The sequence below is a fragment of the Mercenaria mercenaria genome, chromosome 16, assembly GCF_021730395.1.
Source record: "Mercenaria mercenaria strain notata chromosome 16, MADL_Memer_1, whole genome shotgun sequence".
Lineage (NCBI taxonomy): Eukaryota > Metazoa > Mollusca > Bivalvia > Venerida > Veneridae > Mercenaria > Mercenaria mercenaria.
Window position 1 is genome coordinate 41747311 of NC_069376.1, and position 24821 is coordinate 41772131.

At 36.0% G+C, this 24821-nt stretch overlaps 1 protein-coding gene across 26 annotated transcripts in view; it reads left to right on the top strand.

The window, feature by feature from the left end:
• LOC123539568 (zinc finger protein 768-like) overlaps window positions 1-24821 on the top strand; it is a 129605-nt gene that overhangs the window by 29014 nt on the left and 75770 nt on the right. For 3 of the 26 annotated variants that reach the window (XM_045324196.2, XM_045324194.2, XM_053526813.1), the window contains exon 5: window positions 24435-24677. The exons of 15 other annotated variants lie outside the window; for them this stretch is intronic. In XM_045324196.2, the coding sequence (XP_045180131.2) occupies window positions 24435-24677 (243 nt within the window). Of the gene's footprint in view, window positions 1-5144; window positions 5639-8119; window positions 8673-10796; window positions 11779-11923; window positions 12244-18704; window positions 18992-22490; window positions 23354-24434; window positions 24678-24821 lie in introns of those variants that run through there. 8 more of the 26 variants (XM_053526816.1, XM_053526814.1, XM_053526819.1 and 5 more) reach the window with 8 other exon arrangements.

Sequence of the window (24821 nt, forward strand, 5' to 3'; positions counted from 1 at the left end):
ACTTTGAGCAAAACGGGTCCAATTTTTAGAAGACACTGGAGGATGGTTTGCAGCTCACAACACGATGCTCTGAAATCTGTCAATTTCTTCATCTTTGTTGATATATGTTAACTATATGATCTAAAGCGTAATCTAGGCTTTGTACTGTGTTGTCAAGTGTTTGGATTGTATAACATAGTAGTATGGTAGCTTTTTAGCTTGCTTGAGCCACAGGCACATGTAAGCCATTAATGTATTGGTGGATGACTGGCAGTTGATTTTACATTGTCCATTTATTGGCACTGATTGAAACAAGACCTGTTCTACAAGAAAGACTTTCAATAAGTTTGATACTTAACGGTATATATCATCGTTGTAGTAACATTTCTCAGAGTTATGCATATTGTATTCAGGAATTCTAAGGCCAGAATTTTGCTCTGCCACAACTTCCAGATCAGTAATCTTATGCTTTACCATTGGACAGCTTTGCATCCATCCAAAAAGGGACTGGTCCGACCTGAAAGTGTGAAACTTGAAGCACCATTTTGATTCCTGCTAAGTTTTCAGTGTCCTTATTAACCTCAGAATGGTTTTACTGTTTTGCATAGTGGGCTACCAGTGTGACAAAGACAATCAGACAACTTCCTCATAAGAATTGCCCAACCAGATTTTCTAAAGACTTAAATTGTTGTACATAATATCCCAGCTCAACCACTGATATGCTTAAGCCACAAAATAGTTATAATTTCCAACAACAGAGCTTGGCTTTAATCGCACAGTAATCTCATTTGCTGGCTGTGAATCACCTGTCCAATGCTACTGTTGGGGTGATCTGTGCAGTCTGGATCAGTTTGAATTAAACCTTAAATGTGTCTCAGATATCATCCAAACTTCAAAGCATAGCAGAGTTCCGTAATAGGACCATAACTGCTTGTGTGAGGAAAAAGTAGCAGAGCTAAATTTTGAAGTTTAGATACTGGCAACATGGAAATTGTGTGAACAGCAGTGTGAGGGTGGATACGAGGTATTGCAAAAAAGAGAAAGGTAAGTTAATTGAGATTTAGTAAGTCATTTTGCACAAATATTTATGACTAGTCAGGTTATATAGGCTTGCTTATATATGCAGAGTTTAAATCAAAAGTATTGTTTTAATATTTTAGCAATTTAGAACATGCGTGGATGCGAATCATGGCCTTCTTCCTATAACTAAAGCCAAGTTTACTTATTAATGCAAAGGTGAAGAAATTTGAAAAGAAAAAAGATCTAAAAAACATTAATATGTATGTTAATGCAGACATGCATAAAAGTTCATTCGTTTAATGCCATGATTTCAAAATATAAAGAACTGAATGAAAAGCTGTATTTCCCTTTTTTTGAGCAAAAAGTGTTGTGAGCTGTGTTATTTGTTTACTTCTACAGAAATATCAAAGCAAACATTGCAGGACATTATGTTAAGCCATAACGTCAGGGAGAAACATGTGACAGTATATTCCAAGTGCTAGTCTCTGAGATTAGGGATATTTTCCTTTTAAAAATAACAGAATTGAATTTTCTAAAATGACCAGAAATTTGTCTTCAATTTTTCAGGTAGAAATTTGTCACAATCTTCAGAATTAATGCTAAAAAATTGTTATTAAAGCAATGATTAGGCTTTGATATTTCTATTGTGTTAAAGTATTATGATATGTTTTTACAATGTTAATATATGACATGGTTTTGAACAGTATGGAATGTGCTTCAGTAGTTTTGTGTTAAACAGTTTGTTATTGATATCTAGTCAGTATTGCTACCAGACAGTGTCTGTACTACTTTGTAACATCATTTTGTCATTCAGAGTACCATACATTTTACTGTGTTTAGTATTCAGAGTGAATATTTACAAACATACCAAGTGCACAAAATTTATAAATGAGGATCTCTGCAGTTGTCTATAAAGATTTCTTTGACTTGGCTAGTTCACTGGAGGCATTATAAATTGTGTATCCACAATAAATTTGAGCTACAAAAATGTAAGCTCAAATATGGTACTAGCCAAGAAGTATTCAAATTGCATGTGTTTATTGGGTTGTATTTACGGTAGCCGAACTTAAAACTATTTTTAAGTGATTTTAAAAAAGAATAAGCTGAAGTATCTGAACTACTAGTAATTTACGTTCATGTGAACCCATGTGAATTTTGGATACAGTGCATGTCAGATGTTTCAGAAATGTAGAAGAAATGTCACCATTTATGGTTGAGTGCTGGTTAGATTTTCTGCCCCTCCTATTTATGATGGGTATATAATGTTACTCTCTTCTGTGTGTGTACATATGTTTGTATGTGTGTTTGGATATTGTGTCCAGCCAAGAATCTTGTTGAAAATAACTTGGCTCAGAATTTCATCATATTAAAATTTGTGTTTAGTGAAGAGCAAGACTCCATGCTGAAAGGTCAGGGTCACTTATTTAAGGCAATTATTCTTTTGAAGCCTTTAACTTTAGTATGCCTAGATGGATATCAAAATAACTTAGTACAATGTTTCATGTGCAAGACCATTCAAATAACTTGGTACAAATATTCACTTAAACAAGTCCACACCTAGTGTCAGAGTGCAGTTACAAGGAATGCACTTCTGTAGCCCAAATATCACATAGCGAGGGCATTTGGGACATATGGACACATTTCTGGTATCCGCTAACATGCATAAATACTGTGAAATCATTTAAATTCGCTGGCATGAAATTTCGCGCAACGTGAAATGACTGTTCGCGCGGGCTTTAATCGCGCATTTCAATTTTAAAATGAAAACAATAATTAAAAAATGCGTCTTAAATCCGCATCGATCCTACGCGAAATACGCGAAATCGTCCTAGCGAATAAAAATGATTTCACAGTATAAGCAAGAATGAAGAAAGTTTACATGCGATGTTTACAGAATAAATTATGTAGCATTTAAAGAAACGTTTCATCTTAGGGTTGATACAGATGAAGTGGAGTTGAGAAATGTTTCCTGTTAATAACCACACAGCACATGCTTATTATTTTTTTTTTGCGTTTAAGGTAACTTTAACGTTGCAGATGTATTTATTATTCTGAATACGTGTAAGACAACATGGCCCATATTGGTTGGCCAGACTAAAATAGAGCCCATGGTATATGGTATACAAGATAAATGCGCTTGGCAACAAATAAAAATGTCTTGGGGTTTATTGAACTTGAAGTAAATTTGATTGTAATAATACGGTATCTATGAGGAATTGTTGTAATACATTGTATATAAATAAACTGAAATCAGTGTACAGATTATCTGAATCAGTTATCCAGTATTACTGAAGGAGCAAATATATGAAACTGTACTATCCGGTGGATCTGCCATCATATCAAGTTATTCTGTTACGGAATAAATGACAGGTATGCTTTAAAGCTCCGTGGGAAGGAGCTTCATCTTTCATCACAAAAAAAGCACCTGTTTTTGGTCTATAGATAATCTTGTGTATGTATTTTGAAAAGGTGATAATAAAAAGGGAATGAATATCAACTGTTGTAGTTTTCTTTTACAAAATATTCCCGTGTTATGATGAGCAGCATACATTTTGCAGTGTTTGTCATGTGCGTGACCTCTGGTGCTGATACTGCTTAAAAGTTGTATTGAATTATTATTTGAAGGCAGTATGAAGCAGTGCACATTACAGGTTATGCTGTCATCTGCATTTTAAGCATGCACTATATGCATTGCACAAAACAGGTACAAAATGTCTATGTTTTGTAAAACGCATACAGACATAGGATACCGCTAGAGGTACTTATTGTTCTCGAAATTGTCATCTCAGACTAATTTTCAAGTCTGGTTGTTTTTTAATTTGGAAAACATTTTTCATAGTTCAGTTTGAGGCCACATGGGTTTAGGGTTTGCGGAAGATAGTACAATTTCCAGGTTTCAATAGCAACGAAAAGAAGAGCTTGTAAAGAAGTAAATGGCAAGCTTCATTCAGCATGTGACGACAGGAGATTGGAATATTATAGTCATAAAGGATATATACTAGAGAAATAACCTGTTCTGTGTTGCCTGAAACCTGTGAAACAGCTGCTTTAACTATCTTTGTTGATGTGTAGCTGCTTTAAAAAAGTGAGTTGTAATTAAATTTTGCAATTTTAAACTGGAAAAGTTAATTGAAAAAAAAAAACAACAACAGATAAATAGAATGAACTTTTTATGAAGAATGAGGAATCCATCCAGCCGGTTTACGGAAGGTCTATGGTTCTACCCAGATGCCCACTCATGATGAAATAATGCACGGAGGGGCACCTGGGGTCTTCCTCCACCATCAAAGCTGGAAAGTCGCCATATGACCTATAATTTTGTCAGTGCGACGTTAAACCCAACAAAATAAAATGAAGAAAAAAGTAATTGTAGATAACTTTTTTCAGTATAGTTAAAAAAGGAAAAAATGTGTTTATAGCAGTAAATGACTTATGTGTGTACAGTACTTTATATCATACATATATATTATATTAATGTAAACAGAAACAATACAGTCACACTTTGTTCGCTCCAACTCTGTGTGACCTGCAAAATTGGTTCGAGTTATCAGTAGTCCTAGCCATCACACAGTATAGATTATACAGGGATTTTGCCAGGACCAGACGATGAGTTCAAGTGAAGGTCTGTGTTCGAATTATCCAAGTTTAAGCGAACTTAAGAGTTTGACTGTACTTGGATATTTATACTAACAACAGTTTACTGATGTAGAAAAGATTGTTATCTGGATATAGAACTATACAGTAGATATTTTTGTATGCTTTTCTGGAGCTTTGTAGATTACTGAGATATTCATTGATCATGTTCTTTGTTAGCTGACCTGTGCACAGGGTGCTAATAGTGAGTTACTGTAACTGCTCATGTCTGACCTCAACAATTATACTGCTCTAGGGATCACACTTTTGACCCAATATTGATGAAGCATCCTCTAATAATTTGTCTAAATAAAATCCCAAACAAGCTGTATACCAGGTCATCAAGGATCAAGGTAACTGGGTCAAATTGTAGGAAAAATCTTGTAAACAGTCTAGGGGTCACATTTTCTACCCAGTTAGCATTGTTTGTTTTTATTAGATCTAGATCGAGAATGAAACTTGGTTTAGGTTTAAGTTTGATTACATTTTACAGTACACTGTTGTACTTGCAGGTACTGAGGATGAAATGCACGCTGACATTCTGAGTAACGCAAATACACCAACCGCTTTATATGGTGAACAGTTATACGAGGTAGTGAAGCAGGGGGGATCACCACGATGTGGGAAGAAAGATCCAATCTTTTGCAAAGTTTGTGGACTAAGAGTAAATACGCCGTCTCACCTTGTTACACATGAACGAATACACACTGGGGAGAAGCCGTTCGTATGCCCCATCTGTAATAAAGGATTTAAGCGGAAATATCACATGAAAACGCACCTTGTAGTGCATGATAAACTGTACGGAAAGATATAATAAAATGTGATTCCTATTTATTTGATTAAATTACAGAGAAATGCAGATAACTGGCAAGACGTCATGGTGACAAAATGTGACTAGTGCGTGCAGATTATGTACTCTAGGTTTAGAAGTGAAAAGTAATTACTTGAATATTTGACGTGTAAAGTAAAGGAAAAAGATTCTGCAGCAAATTTGACATTCTATGAAATGTTTTAACTGAAAGAAGCAATTGATATGGATTAATGTTTTTTTTTAATCAGAAATATTCTCAAGGGATAATCCCATATCGCTCCACACTACCCCCCCCCCCCCCCCCCCCCCCCCCCCCCCCCCCCCCCCCCCCCCCCCCCCCCCCCCCCCATTCCCACCGCTCACACACATACACTTTGAGTTTTTAGCTCACCAGAGCAGTTTAACTAAGGGCCATCAGGGGGCCCTCTTGTTTGATTTTTCAAGCCAATAATAATCCATGCTTATAAATATAAGAGAAATAATATATAGAAAATAATAAAAACAGTCATATTGTGAAGGATGGTGAAGCAGGAATGTTTATGAAAAAAAATCTGGTACTGTTTCCTTTCACTATAGGGCTCAGTACTATACTTTTGTGTAGTTTTGATGAATAAAATGACTAAAAAGCACCAACATGGATATATGTTACTTAGATGTTTTCATGATGATGCAAACTTCAAAGCTATCAACTACATGACTGAATATACACAAAAGTTTCTTTATTTTACAGTTTTGATATTGTTAGTTTTATCAGATAAGAGCATTTTTCAGACATCCATTATTTTTTTCTGCCATTCTTGGAATTCAGGATTTTTAAAATATATCTATTTTCTTGCATCTGTGGAGTGATTGTCAGAGTTTGTCTTGATTTTGATTGTTCTTTAGTTTTTGTATGTAAGCTGGTTCTTAGAAATTTTGAATAGTTGTGCTGTCCTCTGACTGATTCCTTTTTTCCTTCAAGGATATTGTGATATATTACCCAATAAACTGTAACTGGATTGCATTTAATCTTGGTTCTATAATTTTCTGTATGAAGTAAATATATCAAATGAAATTTATATTATAGCATGATTGTTTTGTATTATATTTTGAATGCCCCACATTCTTCATTAAATTCAAGGGCCACTATGGGGAGTAGTTAAGGTCGCTGACTTCAAACCACTTGCCACTCACCCTGAAGAATGTACGTTCAAAACTGTGCTTAGGGTGTAGAATTCTTCATGTGAGGAAGCTATCCACCTAGCTAACAGAAGCTCAGGGGTTTTACTAAGGTACCTGCCTTTACCTGACACAAGGCCAATAGTGCATAGAAAAGTTATCGTATGACCGATGTTGTGTCAGTGACTCTAAACCAAACAGAAAAACAAAACAAAATGATTTATTTTTGTGTAGTAATAGTAAAAGGACATAAATATATAAATTACCACAGCAGCTTCCTGTTGTTGAGTTAAAAAAAAGAACAACTTTAAATTTGATGCTTGTCTATAAAAAGCCTGGGAAAAAATGCGAAGTGGCCTTGGAAGTACTTCTTAAAAATGCTTAAACAGCCCTTAATAATGCTGAAAAAGATCCCGAAATTCATTGAAGTTTTGTAGTTTTTGTGTGTGAAGAAATGACCAAAAAAATAGTAAGTGGTGAATCTTCCAATTGTTATAGTATTAGTAACAAAACACAGTATTCACACAGTGGTTGGACCAATGCGGAGGTACTGTATTTGTTCTGGTTCCTAGCTTGCAGGAAGCTGGCCCCATCTTAAAAAATGCTGAAAATAAATAAAGTTTTCAATAAGAAGGGACACATGGAGTACTGGTGGTTGAATTTAGCAGAAGATAAATATAAAACAAAATTCAATAATTAATCTTAAGGTAAAACAGTTTGATGTGCGAAACTAGGGTTTAATAATATGCAAAGGTGGAAAGCATGTTAGAAATGTATTGTTGTATGTTGCATAATTACTGTTACAAACCAGAAAATATCCTGAAAAAAAAAACACTAGAAAATTCCTGAATTTTTATGCCCCCTGGCATCTACTGATGCGGGAGGCATATAGTGATTGTCCTGTCTGTCCGTTAGTCCGTTTGTTCGTCCGTCACAGGTTAACCAAATGGGACCGTTTCGTCAGGCATCAATACCCCTTACAACAATGACTTGATACTAATGCAGATGCAACCTGTGACCATTCCTTATCTTCAAACATCATCTGACCTCAGTTTGACCTGGAACTTGACCTCATTTTGGACTTAGGTTGCTTTATATGGCCATCTCTTTGTTAACCAAATGGGACCGTTTCGTCTAGCATCAATACCCCTTACTAGAATGACTTGATACTAATGCAGATGTAACCTGTGACCATTCCTCATCTTCAGACATCACCTGACCTCAGCTTGACCTTGAACTTGACCTCGTTTTGGACTTGGGTTGCTTTGTATCGACAGGGATGCCACTGGGGGCATCAAGCGTTTATTGAACGCAGCTTCTTGTTTTAATGCTTGGATTGACCCTGCAATTGCTGTCGTTAACTTTCAAGCTAGCTATGTCATGAAATGTCTGTATACAAACGGTTAGTGTCGTCACATAATTTTATTTTACAGAAATGATACAAAAATATGGGAATGGTGCAGTACAGTTTAAATGCCTTTAAAGTGACACAATTTTGTACCCGTTTTCACTTTTCAGATTCCTGGTCACATGACAACTCGAAAAAGATTGGTAGTTGGAAGAAGTACTGTTGTGAAGTATGTGGCCAGAGATTTTCATCAAAATACAGAAAAAACTTCCACATTTCAAACGTGCATGAGAAAAATCCGTCGAGAAACACGGTTTGTCCGATATGTAACATCAGATTCAGTGTTCCAGAAAGCCTCAAACGCCATATAAGGAGCATTCACATGGACGAAAAGAAGCATGAGTGTAGGAAATGTGATAGAAAGTTTGTAAGTAAGCAGGGTTTAGAAAACCATAATAGACAACACCACGACGCAGAAAAGTTCACGTGTGTTCGATGCCAGGCACAATTCGGATATAAGAACAGTCTGGCCAGGCACTTAGTGACTTGTATTGGAAATGAAATGGAGAAATACCTGTGACAGTTGCAAAAAAAGTTACGCTTCCAAAAAGTCCCTTTCTGAAATATTCTAACTAGATGTCCATAATTATGCAAAATTTAAAATGTTCACATGCAAAGTCTTCAAAAGAACTTCCAATAAAAAAATACACGACATATAAAATTTTTGTTTCCTTGTGTAGAGTAAGTTGACTAGTTTTCAGTTAATTACATTTGTAATCATGTTTTTACAGTTCCAGACCTCATGGAAACTATCAGTATCATGGAAACTATCAGTAATCCATACTTTTGACTGAGTGATTTGATCTTTGTATACCTCAAAGGGAGATAGTTCTGAACTCATCAAGGCACATAGTTGTATTGCTTCAGTGTCGGAGGGAATTCTATATAGCTTATTTTTTGACACATTGAATCTGGATTTTATAATCAGAGCTGCTAATCACATCAGTGATGCATTACTATCACATTACTATAACATCAGTCATGCATTACTATCACATCAGTGATGCATTACTATAACATCAATGATGCATTACTATCCCACCAGTGATGCATTACTATCCCACCAGTGGTGCATTACTATCACATCAGTGGTGCATTACTATCCAGTCAGTGGTGCATTACTATCCCATCAGTGATACATTACTACCATACAGTGATGCATTACTATCCCACCAGTGATGCATTACTAACATATCAGTAATGCATTACTATCATAACAGTCATGTATTACTGTCACATCAGTGATGCATTACTATCCCACCAGTGGTGCATTACTATCCCATCAGTGAAGCATTACTATCATAAAGTGATGCATTACTATCCCATCAGTGATGCATTACTAACATATCAGGGACCGCCTCAGTAGCCTAGTGGTAGAGCGTCCGCTTCGAATGCGGGAGGTCGTGGGTTCGATCCCCGGCCACATCATACCAAAGACGTAAAGAATGGTACTAGTAGCTTCCTTGCTTGGCGCTTAGCATTAAGAGGGTAGTACTAGGACTGGTCAGCCCGGTGTCAGTATAATGTGACTGTCACGTGTCTACGGTGTGATATTCCAGCGTGGCAGCACTATGAAGTTGGGCATTGTGCTCACTGCTACAAGCAGACATAGTTGTTTATATGACTGAAAAAAATGTTGAAAAAGACGTTAAACCCAAACACACACACACTAACATATCAGTGATGCATTACTATCATAACAGTCATGAATTACTTTCCCATCAGTGATGCATTACTTTCCCATCAGTGATGCATTACTATCCCATCAATCATGCATTACTATCCCATCAATCATGCATTACTATCACATCAGTTATACATTACTATCCCATCAATCATGCATTACTATCACATCAATTATGCATTACTATCACATTCACTGATACTGTCATGTAAGTGAAACATTTATATTGCATCACTGATGCATTATTGTTGTGTCTGTGAAACTGTCTTATGAACAATGTATTACTAACACATCAGTGATTACCCTTTGCATCAACTGTACATTACTATTGCAGCAGTGATACTGTCACATAAGTGATTCAGTACTGCTACATCAGTAATGCATTACTGTCAGAAGTGATCACTGCATTACTGTCACATTAGTAATGCATTACTGTCACATCAGTGATCAGTGCATTACTGTCACATTGTTGATGCATTTCTGTTCTCATTTATCAGTGCATTACTATCATTGATGCAAGTACTTTTACATCTGTGAGGCACTATTATCACATCGGTGACACATTACTATCACATCAATCAGCATTACTATTACCAATAAAATATACTAGTTCTCTCCATTTGTGATGAATTGTAATCATTGATAATTTTGATTATAGCTGCTGTTATTTCACAATTATCGCTATAACTGGTTGAATTGAAGTCACTATGTTGTTCAAACTTGTTACTTTACCAGTGCATGTAATAAAGAAGAAGTGGAAGTTGTTTTTGAGATAAAAGGAAAAGGCGAGTTAGACTTGTAATTAGTTATTTGTGAATCAAGTCTGTGGTGTGACACTCCTTGCAAATTGTCCCAAAGTTAGATCCCATGCCAAGGGCTTTTTAAAAGTATTCTATATATGTTTGAAAGTGTTGTGAATCATGTATTTGTGAGTCTTATGCATTTGTTTAACAGTGTCATGTTGTTTTTTTGTACGAAAATAAAATATTATTGTTTGAAAATATCTAGAATTTATATTTATTTTTTCAAATGTATCAAGCATTTGTTTGGAAGTATCTCATTCAATTCTCCAAATGCTTATAATAATTTTTTGTCATCTTCAGATGTGTCGTCTCTCTATGCGACAGATTTCCAGAACAAGGCGAAAAGAAATTACGGGAAGACGGATGGTGGATTTAATTGTCCAGATTGTGGTATAAAGTACAAGTTTAAATCCCAGATGGAAATCCATCGTAGAATTCATACGGGTGTCAAGCCATATATATGTGAAATCTGCAAGAAAGGGTTCGCCCAGAAAAACAATTTGAAATCCCACATGACAGTACATATGACAGTTCTCAAATAGCATTTTGTTTCTCTTGGATGTAATTTCTTGTGAAGACGTGAAAAAAAAACAACTGAAATTTTCAATATCTGTACTTTGTGTTTTAATGTGAGTACAGGCAATAGTATGAAAAATAGCCACGGTGTAAATAAAACCTGTATAGTGGACATGTCAGTTTCGACAAGTAATGTTTTTTGTTTTGAAAACTTTGAAAAGACATCATAGACATTGAGAGCAATATTTTTCCCCAACTGTACTATACAGTTATCAAGCTTTGGATTGAATTCCAGTTTTGTGATTTATACACGTTATAACAGTTACTGTGTTTCCTCAATTATGGAACAATCAGTGATAAGACTCTCGCTCTGAGAGGTAGTGTGCGTGAGCAAAACGCATGGAAGTACAGTCACAGACAAGGGACCAAGGCAATGGCTGCTGAAAGGGAGTGACTGATTAAGACAAGACTTAGTTGAACTTACAGCAAAATGTTTTATTTGTGAAGTTTTCTGACCGGCTGTATAAGGCAAGTGATTGCTTAACACAGGTGGCCACTAAGGCAGGTTGAACTGTAGTCATAATCCCAGTGCAGGAAAGGTACATACCTGCCAGCTAGTTGAAAAGTGATTATAATTTGTTGAAATTACCTGTCGTTCTGTCAGTCGTTGTTTGGTCAGATGTTTAATCATTAGAAATTTATCGGATATGATTTGATGACCTGTTGTTGTATTACAAGTCTGTGAATAAAAGTTAGCTATAAGTCACCTGTTTTTGTGAAACTAACAACACTTCATTTGTATTAGTTTAATTAAACAGTCATTCTAGGGAGAAAACGTGCAGAGCTGTAGTGAAAACCAGCTTGTTGACAAGTTCCTGTTCTAATTGTATCTTCATTTTTCCATATTTCAGGTCAAGGACAGGCTGTCCGTGGTCGTCCACAGGTGGGATTTGAGAATATTTTATTTCACCGTTGTGGGTATTGTGACAAAATTCAGCCAACTAAGTGGGCGTTGCAGCGACATGAGCGAATACATACTGGGGAGAAGCCTTTCCCATGTACAGTTTGTGGGCAAAAGTTCCGGCAGAAATCTCATCTTCTTACGCATATGTCAAAAACACACACCAAGTTTTTGTAGCGTTGCATTGTATATCAGAAATCTCATTGGGGAACACCAGAACTGACACGATGGTTTTATAGCGTTGTATTGTATATTTTGAAGCCAGATTTTTCACTACTGACTCGACAGTTAATAGTGTTATATATAGACTAGTGTACATTTTGAAGCCAAGTATAAAACTGTTAGTTAAGTTTGTTGCAAAACAGAAAACCATATCTTGATACCTTATATGAAATTTGTATCTGCAAAAGTGTATTCATGTTTATATGTCACCAAGTGTAGTGAAGTTTTGGAGAAAAAGAAGTTTTATTCAAATTGACCCAAAAATTATGTAGTGTCATAGTTAAATTAGCATTAGTGAGTGTTACTCAATGCAGTTGGAAGAAATACTAGCCAAGGGTTCAGGCAAAACTATTGTAATTGTATAATAATAGAGATAAAGAACAAGATAAAAGATAGGCAGTGAGCCCACGACCTGCAGAGCTCCCTGGCTGTACTATTTTTATGGCCCCGAAGGGAGGCATATATTAGTTTTCAACTGTCCGTTCGTTTGTTCGTTCGTCACAACGTTAACTTTTTGCATGGAGGCACTTTACTCGCGAACCACTGCACCCAGGACCTTCAAACTTCACTATTGAGTACACGACCCCTACTGACTTTGGGTCATCAAGTCAAAGGTCAAGGTCACCAGGTCAAAAGTCAAGGCACTGTGGGGGCATTTGTCACCATTAGTGACAGCTCTTGATATTTTAACTATGGAACAATAGTATGAACAGTAGGTCTGAAACATTGATTGTTTGGAACTTAACTTTTTTTACATTTCTGAATAAGTTCAGTATGTAAGTTTGGTGTTATTTGTTGTTGAAAGATTAAAAGTTTTAAAAACAAAAACAGTACCTTGTTCTTTTAGTCAATCTTCTACTGTAACAGTAATTTATGTAGAAAGAGAGACTGATATGTGAGACAAGATCTTTTCATACATTGTTTAAAACTAATACCTTCTTGTCTTTGTTACAGATAGTTCTTTTGATGGAACCGTCAGAAATCTGGAGGACTTGCAGGGTACCAGCATTGGTAGCGATCAGTCCACAGGAGATGGTATGAGCAATCTGTTTAAGCATCGATGTAAATATTGCGGGAAAATACAACCATCAAACTGGGCTCTCAAGATACATGAGCGAGTTCACACGGGTGAGAAGCCATTTATATGCCCAGTGTGTAAAAAAGGGTTTACACACAAAAGTAACATGACAAAACATGTTGGAACTGTACACAGAGAAATCTTTGATGAACTTGTGTGAATTCATATTGAAAAGGGCCATCAGCCTAATTTTGACGTGACAAAACATACTGGATCTGTACACAGAGAAATGTATAATGAACTTGTGTGAATTCATTTTAGAGAGGGACATAGCATATAATGACATGTCAGAAATGTGTAGTGTACTTACGTGAGTTTATACTGGAAAGGGATGTTTGTTTTATTAGCGAATTGTGACAAAACACAATGATACTAGGATATGTACAGTGGTTTTGTGTGAATTCATATTGGATATAAGTAAGAAATTGTTTCCAGGAAAAAGTAATATGACAAAATGTCTAGCACAGTCAAACAGTGTAAAATCACATTTTCTGGTACTACTTGCAAGAATATGATAGAGTATTTTAAAATCATTGCTTAAGCAGACTCGTTTATTTCTAGTGCAAGAAAGGGTTTGCACACATATGTCTATTAGAGGACTTATATCTATTCTGAACTTAGTTGAAATTAGTACAGAAATGGAAGTTCTATTTTCATCTACAAGAAATGATTTACGCACAAAAAGTAATGGGTCTTTTTTGTTCACTAGCTAAAAGGAAAAGATACTAGCTAAAATTAAACACTGGTATTTTATAGTTTTTTTTTACTGTTTTGACACTGGCGGTTACTGGCTTTTCCTCTGAATCATCATGTTTTTTTGGTGCAATGGCCTCATCGGTTTTGTCAGCTGCCGACATCGTTCGTTTCAAAAAGTTTGTAATTTTCATAATTTTCACTGACATTTTTTTTCTCACTTTTTGGGATTCCAGTAGGCTAATTATAGTTACTAAATTTTAAGAACCAATCAGAGTCCTCGATACCTAAAAACTTCATTTACCGCTCAATGCATATTCCGAAATGATTTACACTGGAAACGGTTACGTCATACACCTATTTGAACTTTTTATGCCCCCGAAGGGAGGCATATTAGTTTTCAACTGTCCGTCCGTTAGTTCGTTCGTACGTTAGTCACAACGTTAACTTTTTGCATGAAGGCACTTTACTCGCGAACCACTGCACCCATGACCTTCAAACTTCACTTGCTGATAGTACTTATTGAGTACACCACCCCTACTGACTTTGGGGTCACCAGGTCAAAGTTCAAGGTCACAGGGGCCAATGTTAACTTTTTGCATGAAGGCACTTTACTCGCGAACCACTTCACCCGGGACCTTCAAACTTCACATGCTGATAGTACTTATTGAGTACACCACCCCTACTGACTTTGGGTCACCAGGTCAAAGGTCAAGGTCATAGGAGCCAACGTTAACTTTTTGCATGAAGGCACTTTACTTGCGAACCACTGCACCCAGGACCTTCAAACTTCACCTGCTGATAGTACTTATTGAGTACACCACCCCTGCTGACTTTGGGGTCACTAGGTCAAAGGTCAAGGTCACAGGAGCCAACGTTAACTTTTTGCATGAAGGCACTTTACTCGCAAACCACTGCACCCATGACCTTCAAACTTCACATGCTGATAGTACTTTTTGAGTACACCACCCCTACTGACTTTGGGGTCACCAGGTCAAAGGTCAAGGTCACAGGGGCCAACGTTAACTTTTTGCATGAAGACACTTTACTCGCGAACCACTGCACCCAGGACCTTCAAACTTCACATGCTGATAGTACTTATTGAGTACACCACCCCTACTGACATTGGGGTCAAAGGGCAAGGTCACAGGGGCCAATGTTAACTTTTTGCATGAAGGCACTTTACTTCCGAACCACTGCACCCAGGACCTTCAAACTTCACATGCTGATAGTACTTATTGAGTACACCCCTCCTACAGACTTTGGGGTCACCAGGTCAAAGATCAAGGTCACAGGGGCCATCGTTAACTTTTTGCATGAAGGCAATTTACTCGCGAACCACTGCACCCAGGACCTTCAAACTTCACATGCTGATAGTACTTTATGAGTACACCAACCCTACTGACTTTGGGGTCACCAGGTCAAAGGTCAAGGTCACAGGGGCCAATGTTAACTTTTTGCATGAAGGCACTTTACTCGCGAACCACTGCACCCAGGACCTTCACCCTACTGACTTTGGGGTCACCAGGTCAAAGGTCAAGGTCACAGGGGCCAACGTTAACTTTTTGCATGAAGGCACTTTACTCGCGAACCACTTCACCCAGGACCTTCAAACTTCACATGCTGATAGTACTTATTGAGTACACCACCCCTACTGACTTTGGGGTCACCAGGTCAAAGGTCAAGGTGCTGTGGGGGCATTTGTCACCATTAGTGACAGTTCTTGTTTTTACGACTGTGATTGGATCCGATTCAACTGAAACTATATTTGGAACTTTATAATTATTGTACAGTCATATTTTTCTTTAGGAATATTACATTTGCTTGGCATTTCATTGACCCGCTAAAATAAGCGAGTGCTTTTTCAGGCCACTAGCTATTCTGAATTTCCACTGGCTTTTAGCGAGTATGCTTGTCTAAATTTGAACCCTGATAACTTTGTGTAACTTTTGGTTAAACTAAAGAAAGTCTAGTAATGTAACTTTGTGTAAACTAAAGAAAGGCTAGGAACATAACATTGTGAACTTTTGGTTAAACTAAAGAAAGTAACTTTGTGTAAACTAAATATAGGCTAGTAACATAACTGTGTAAACTAAATATAGGCTAGAAATGTAAATTTGTGTAAACTAAAGAAAGGGTAGTAATGTAACTTCGTGTAAACTAAGGATGGCTAATAACATAACATTGTGTAAACTAAAGAAAGGCTAGTTACATAACATTGTGTAAACTAAGGAAAGGCTAATAACATAACATTGTGTAAACTAAAGAAAGGCTTAAGTTACATAACTTTGTGTGAACTAAAGAAAGGCTTGTTGAAGTTGTAACATAACTTTGTATAAGTTAAAGAAAGACTATGTGGATAGAATATATGTATCATAATGATTGTATTTAAGAGAAGAATTTTGCTTCAGTAGCACCAGTGTTTGGTAAAATGATTGTTAAGAAGTTTATAAATCTGCTGGACAGGAAATGAATATAGTGTTAGACAGACTAAGTTAGTTTTTTTTTACCTTCCTCAAAGTAATACTGACCTAGGATAAAGTATTTCACTGTCTGAGGCATGTCAACAGAATTACATATTGCCGAAATCATGAGTAAACATTTTGTTAGCTCGACTATTCGAAGAATAGTCTAGCTATTCTACTCACCCTGGCGTCGGCGTCGGCGTCGGCGTCACACCTTGGTTAAGTTTTTGCATGCAAGTACATACAGCCATCAATGAAAGGCATATAGCTTTGAAACTTATTTCTTCTTTTTCTAGGTCAATTACCAACCTCTCTGGGTCAAGTCCCATAACTCTGACATGTATTTTGAGCAAATTATGCCCCCTTTTGGACTTAGAAAATTTTGGTTAAAGTTTTACATGCAAGTTACTATCTCCAAAACTAATGCAGATATTGATTTGAAACTTCACATGTGTCTTCGGGGTTATAAAACTAGTTGATAGCAGCAAGTCCCATAACTCTGACTTTCATTTTGGCCAAATTATGCCCCCTTTTGGACTTAGAAAATTCTGGTTAAAGTTTTGCGTGCAAGTACATACAACTATTTCTAAAAGGCATATAGATTTGAAACTTATTTTTTCTTTTTCTAGATCAATTACCAACCTCACTGGGTCAAGACCCATAACTTTGACATGTATTTTGAGCAAATTATGCCCCCTTTTAGACTTAGAAAATTTTGGTTAAAGTTTTACATGCAAGTTACTATCTCCAAAACTAATGCAGATATTGATTTGAAACTTCACGTGTCTTCGGGGTTATAAAACTAGTTGATAGCAGCAAGTCCCATAACTCTGACTTTCATTTTGGCCAAATTATGCCCCCTTTTGGACTTAGAAAATTCTGGTTAAAGTTTTGCGTGCAAGTACATACAACTATTTCTAAAAGGCATATAGATTTAAAATTTCTTTTTTCTTTTTCTAGATCAATTACCAACCTCACTGGGTCAAGTCCCATAACTCTGACATGTTTTTTGAGCAAATTATGCCCCTTTTAGACTTAGAAAATTTTGGTTAAAGTTTTACATGCAAGTTTTTATCTCCAAAACTAATGCAGATATTGATTTGAAACTTCACATGTGTCTTCGGGGTTATAAAACTAGTTGATAGCAGCAAGTCCCATAACTCTGACCTTCATTTTGGCCAAATTATGCCCCCTTTTGGACTTAGCAAATTCTGGTTAAAGTTCTGCGTGCAAGTACATACAGCTATTACTAAAAGGCATATAGATTTGAAACTTATTTTTTCTTTTTCTAGATCAATTACTAACCTCACTGGATCAAGTCCCATAACTATGGCCTGTATTTTGGGCAAATTATGCCCCCTTTTGGACTTTGAAAATTCTGGTTAAAGTTTTACATGCAAGTTTCTATCTCCAAAACTAATGCAGATATTGAATTGAAACTTCTCATGTGCCTTCGGGGTTATAAAACTAGTTGATAGCAGCAAGTCCCATAACTGATATGCATTTTGGTCAAATTATTCCCACTTTTGAACTTAAAACTCTTTTGATATTTAACTTTTTTGGGTAATATTTTCCTGCTTCTGGGTCAATATTTCAAATAGTCGAGCATGGCTGTCTTACGGACAGCTCTTGTTATACATGCAGGATGTTATGTGAAAAGTGGGATAATAATTGAGATATTTTACACCAGTATTGTCTCTGGTTAGTAACACTTTCTGTGGACCAGCTCGTACAAAGCCCTCAACCAATGCAATGAGTATGTTTCGGCAATATGTATAGCCCTTACCCTGCTAAATTTCTATAATGAACTTGTCCATCTTTCAGTTTTGACAGTGCCATTATCTGTTAAAAGTGGTGGTTACCAAAAAGATACTGACTGAATGACAAACAGCGCAGATCTTGATCAGACTGCATGGATGTGAGGGCTGATCATGGTCTTCACTGGTCGCAAAGGCAGAATCAGTCATGTCCAGAATTGCATGTAGTATTATAAAAGTTTGGTGGTTAAATTTTCTTTTGATAATTTTGAATTTTTTATGTTCAGTGATGGAGTATTAACTTCACTGACATTATAATGACTTCAAGACTGTTTCTGATTTATTGTACAACAGTTAGTCAGTAAAGAATAAAAGAAACTTTTATATTCATGAGATCTCTTGTGTTGTATGTAAATCTCCCAGTTCATAATTGCAGAGTTTACATAAATGTTAAAGCAAACTTTTTCAATATTTTTAATTTTCAAGCATTTATATATATATATCTTTTATTTTCAGCAGGCCACTACGGATATTCTGCCTTTGGAGGACCTTTCATAACACCTGAAGATACTTCACCAAAGAAACATCAGTGTAAATTTTGTGGGAAATATTTACCAACACCTGCTGCATTACGTTTACACGAGAGGACGCATACTGGAGAGAAGCCATTTGCGTGTTCTGTCTGCTCTAAGAGATTTGCTCACAAGAGTAATCTCAAAACTCATGCGATTGTACATATAAAAATGGGAAGTTTTAAACCAGGAGAATAATCTTAAATCTCACACAGTTGTTCATATGAGAATGAAAGTTTTAAACCATGAACTCATGCACTTGTACATATAAGAATGGGAAGTTTTAAACCAGGAGAGTAATATTAAATCTCACACAGTTGTTCATATGAGAATGGAAAGTTTTAAACCATGAACTCATGACATGCAATTGTACATATAAGAATGGGAAGTTATAAAACAGGAAAGTAATCTCAAATCGCACAGTTGTTCATATATGATAAGAATGGAAAGTTTTAAACCATGAGAGTAATCTCAACTCTTGTGCAGTTGTTCACATGAGTATGGAAAGTAAAGGAATAACTGTATTATGTACATTTAAACTTCAGAATACTGAAGACCTGTGCTGTTACTCAGTTTTACCAGTATTTCAATTGCTGTGCAATCATTTATTGGCATGAAATTTCAAGGTTTTGGCAGTATATATTCATGGATTTCAACCTTTGAAAGTAACATGACAGAGGGTTATAATTGTTTGTCAGGGTTTAATTTTGTGGGTTAAGGTTTCGATGAAGGCCTTGAGAAACAAAAATCAAACAACACCAAATCATAGAAAGAAAGAGTTGTTTAACATGAAAATTGAACAGCATGTAAAACATGTATATTATTTTACGAAACAAGTGTCAGTATACTGATATAAACATTGAATTCCGGAAAAGGGCTGCCTAAAGGGGCTCCACTTCCGGACAGTTAAACGCCTTTAAAAACTCACCATTTTCAAAGAACAGTTACACATGTTCGTTTTGATGCATTTGCAATACAGGGGTGCTGAAATAAGCTGTCTGAGTTGTCCGATTCGTGGATTCCTCTGTCCGGACAAGCAGTTTTTAGAAGCTGGCTTGTCCGGGGACAAGTAAAATTTCCGTGGTAAACATTTTATGAAAACGAAACTAATCGGCATCATCTGTGATTTCCGCATGCCTAAAGGCAATATCTAATCTGTTTGTGATCATTTATGACCCTTAAATTATCAAAACAAAAATGTATGCAGCCATTTATAGACACGTGGACTGGTTTACTACATTTAATGAGCATTATTGGAAAACTATACCGTGAAGTTGAAAATGAGTGCCAATCTGGGGATTCCCGTTATCTACTTTCATTTTTGATTTTCAGAAAATCGATTAGCTAGGTTGGCGCTATGTAAAAAAGTTTAGTAGCCAAAATTTGTGGCTTAATTTTTCGAGTCGATTGTTTTGACATTTAACAACTCGGACAGCTTATTTCAGGACCCCTGAAAGACCAGTGCAGTATTCAGTGAATGTTATGGGACCAAGGTAGAAATTCTAGGCATACTGAGATTATTTTTGTCAATGGGCATGTGTTCAAGTGTTCTTAATTATTCTCTACTCACTAAACTTGCTAGTCATAATATATTTTCAAGTGGATGTTCTAGTCACTTAGCTTGCTAGTCGTAACATATTTTCAAACAGATGGTTCTAGTCATAACATAAAAACTTTATATAAGTCAAAATAGAAGTCAACAGAAGTGTATGTTTGTATTATTTGTTTATTTAGTAATGATAATGCTGATCCTTTCCTTTTTAAACTAAAATGTACGGACAAGTGCTTCTTAGGTACGGACAAGTGGATTTGTGGGCCCAACTTGTCCGTGGACAAGTAGACTCTGAAAATATTTCAGGACCCCTGCAATAGCGTGCGAGTGGTGAAATTTCGCATAACAAGGTGGAACACAGTTTTCAGCAATTGTTTATCTTTATTTATTTACAAATGGCATTCATTTTCAAAGGGAGACAACTGTTCCCGATTATTTTAAGTACAAATGACATTCATTTTCAAAGGGAAACAACTTTTTCCGATTATTTTAAGTAATCTTTGAGAAAAAGTCGTCTCCCTTTGAAAATGAATGCCATTTGTAAAGAAAAAAGGTAAACAATTGCTGAAAACTATGTTCCACCTTGTTACGTGAAATTTCACCACTCGCACGCTATTGCAAATGCATCAAAACAAACATGTGTAACAGTTCTTTGAAAATGGTGAGTTTTTAAAGGCGTTTAACTGTCCGGAAGTGGAGCCCCTTTAGGCAGCCCTTTTCCGGAATTCAATGTTTATGTCAGTATACTGACACTTGTTTCGTAAAGTAATATACATGTTTTACATGCTGTTCAATTTTCATGTCAAATAACTCTTTCTTTCTATGATTTGGTGTTGTTTGATTTTTGTTTCTCAAGGCCTCCATCGAAACCTTAAAACAACAGTGAAATCAAATTAGTCTCATCAAAGATCATTGATTTCACAGTATCTGCCAAAATATACAATAAAGAGGGTGTCAACAGTTCTCAGTGTTACTTAATTTGTTTATAGCTACTAGAAACATAACTCTGTGTATTTTAATCATATAAGTGTTTGTATTGTTAAATAGAATTCTTTAATGAAGGCAATCATTGTTCCTTTGATTGGGCCTACGTTGATAGGAAGATATTGTGTGTAGTCCTAAGTCAGCTATGACTTTTATGTGAGAGATATATGACAATAGTGTGCCATGAATTTGATGCAATAAACACATGACACTAGTGTGCCATGAATTTAATGCGATAAATACATGACACTAGTGTGCCATGAATTTAATGTGACAAGTAGATGAAACTAGTGTGCCATGAATTTAATGCAATCAATACATGACACTAGTGTGCCATGAATTTAATGTGATACATACATGAAACTAGTGTGCCATAATTTAGTGCATAGATAGATACATTGCACTAGTGTGCTAATAGCAGCTATGAACTTAGTGCACTATAGATCAAAGACACTAGTGTGCCATGAGTTTAATGCAATAGATAAATGACACTACCTTGTCACGAGTTTAATGCAGTAGATAGATGACACTACTTTGTCATGAGTTTAATGCAGTAGATAAATGACACTACTTTGACACAAGTTTAATGCAATATATAAATGACACTACTTTGCCATGAGTTTAATGCAGTAGATAAATGACACTACTTTGCCATGAATTTAATGCAGTAGATAAATGACACTACTTTGCCATGAGTTTTATGCAATAGATAAATGACACTACTTTGCCATGAGTTTAATGCAATAGATACACAACACTACTTTGCCATGAGTTTAATGCAATAGATAAATGACACTACTTTGCCATGAGTTTAATGCAATAGATAAATGACACTACCTTGTCACGAGTTTAATGCATTAGATAAATGACACTACTTTGCCACGAGTTTAATGCAGTAGATAAATGACACTACTTTGCCACGAGTTTAATGCAATAGATAAATGACACTACTTTGCCATGAATTTAATGCAATAGATAAATGACACTACTTTGCTATGAGTTTTATGCAATAAAACGCTTGAAAAAGGAGATTTCAGGCTTTAGAAAGGAACTTTTAGGCTTTCGATTTTCTTTACTAAATTCCAGGCCTGGTGTTTGCTGTTGTCATTTTGTAAATACATGACAACTATAGTATAATAGTATTATGAAACTGATAGAAAGAAAATGCTGTACAGTTTCTTTCCATTATTTCAGATGAAGATGGTATGTACCTGTCCACGTGCACAGAAACAGGCCAGCTTAAAGTTGCAAATCACTTTGAAATGCAATATGGACCAGATCCACATTGTTCCAGTCAATCAAAGTTTAAGCACTTTTGTAAATATTGCAACAAAGCCATACGATCAAAGAGCGACCTTGAAATACATGAGAGAACTCATACAGGCGAGAAACCGTTCCTTTGCCCAATCTGCCTGAAAGGATTTATTTCCAAGAGTCACCTAAAGTCACACAGCCGAGTACATATAAATTGGAGCATGCTTTCTGGACAAAGTCCGACAGATACCTAACATGTTTGATTCTAGTTACTGTGCTGCTAAGTAATACAAAGTTATACTATTGAAAATGTGATGTCTACAGATACAGACCATTGTATGTAAACTATGAATATATCGTACCTGTGGTAGAAGCTGCTATGATTTGGTTATTGTATGGACACCCTGTTTGGTGGTAGAAATTAAAGTGTAATGACAGTAGCATTTTGAATAAGGTTTAACTGACAAAAACAAATCATAATAAACAACACAAGTAGAATTTCTGTCAGTTATTGAGCTAGATAGAATCTTGAGAAATGGGTTTGTGTATCTTTAAGCCACGATTATTAAATGCCACAAAATGTGTTTGAAGTTTGTGATGTTGTGCATGTAAGAGTTGAATGGGTGTCTTCTATGTATTTGCGATCTATGATTATATCACATATTTTACCCAAAATTGAAAAATAATTGTAGAAGTGAAGCCATTCAAATTAATTTAAGAGTAGGTCACCAGAAACAGACCATGAATCTGAATTGTTAAAATGTTCTATGAAATTTCTTTATATTTTTTTCATCCTTCTATATAAAAATATTTCAGTGTGAAAGAAACACAGTGAAGTTGTTATAATTTTATCTAACACCTCTTGTGACCAGGGCTCAGTAAAATGTTCAAAACTTGAACAGGTGATTAGCCCTATGTGGTTCTGGGACGATCTGTGTATGAAAAGAATTGGAACCACTGCCTTACCCAAGCATGGTGGTAAGAGGCGACTTATAGGGTCTTAACACTTGGTTTTGCTGTAACTCTGTGATTCCAGCAGGTATGCAAATTTTGATTCCATACCTCATACCATGTTTTTATTTCGATGTGAATGAGATGTGAAACCAAAATTTGTAGTCCTGTTTGGCGCCATATAACCTATACTGTGTTGGTGCACCGTAAAACCCAAATAAATAAATAAATGAACAGGTGATTAAGCAAATGGCGGATTAACTCAAGTTACATTTAACATTTTAGAAAGCTTGGTAAAACATATTATAGTTTAAGAATTATGAAAACTAAAACGTCTTTACAGTAGTACTAAAACATCATACTAATGGTTCCTTTCATGCCTAATGTTTTAAAATAAAATTTAACAAGCTGTTAGTTTAACAGCTCGTTAAAGTTTCAAACAACTAGGCCTAGATTGTGATATAGGGTTGACTTACTAGTTTAGCTGGATTCTCAAGAGCCTATCTTCTTTGATCTGCATCTTTGACTTTACAAGAAACGCTTCATGATGTATTTTCACCCTCTTATATTATCCAGCATCCAGTTGTTATTTAGCTGAAAAAAGAAAAAGTGAAAAAAAGACTTTAAACAATTTCTGAAGGTGAACTTCGCTATGGATTTATAGGAACCTTGTATATAGTGGGACCAATCAAAGATTTATTAGAATTTATAAATATGATAGGGGACCAAATTTTGTGCTACCACAGGGGTTAGCATTTTAACATAGCTATACAGGTGTAAAACTGTTGTTCGAAAGTACATGGCTTTTAGGTAAGGTATATAACTTGAACTCCATACACTGGCACAGAATATGAAATATACTTGAAGTCCTTTACCATGTTTGTCAGGAAGCTACTGTTAGAAGAAACTCATTTATAGTTTTCTTTATTTCAGATGGAGATGATTGGTCCATGTCTTCTTGTACAGATGCCGGACAGCTTGATGTTTCACGTCACTTAGAAATGCATTATGGATCAGATCAGCGTCGTTCCAGCCTTCAGTCAAAGCTTAGATACATTTGTAAATACTGTAACAAGGCCATACGATCTAAGTGCGACCTTGAAATACACGAGAGAATTCATACGGGTGTGAAACCATATGTTTGCACAGTCTGCTCGAGAGGATTTGCTCACAAAAGTAATCTTACATCACACACCATGGTACATAAGAAAATGGGCGATATTTGAGTGGTCAGCAAATTACTGCTATGGATGAATTGTTTGGACCAGTTTTCACAGTTGCAATTCTGCAGATATTGTTCCCATCACTACTCTTGCAAAA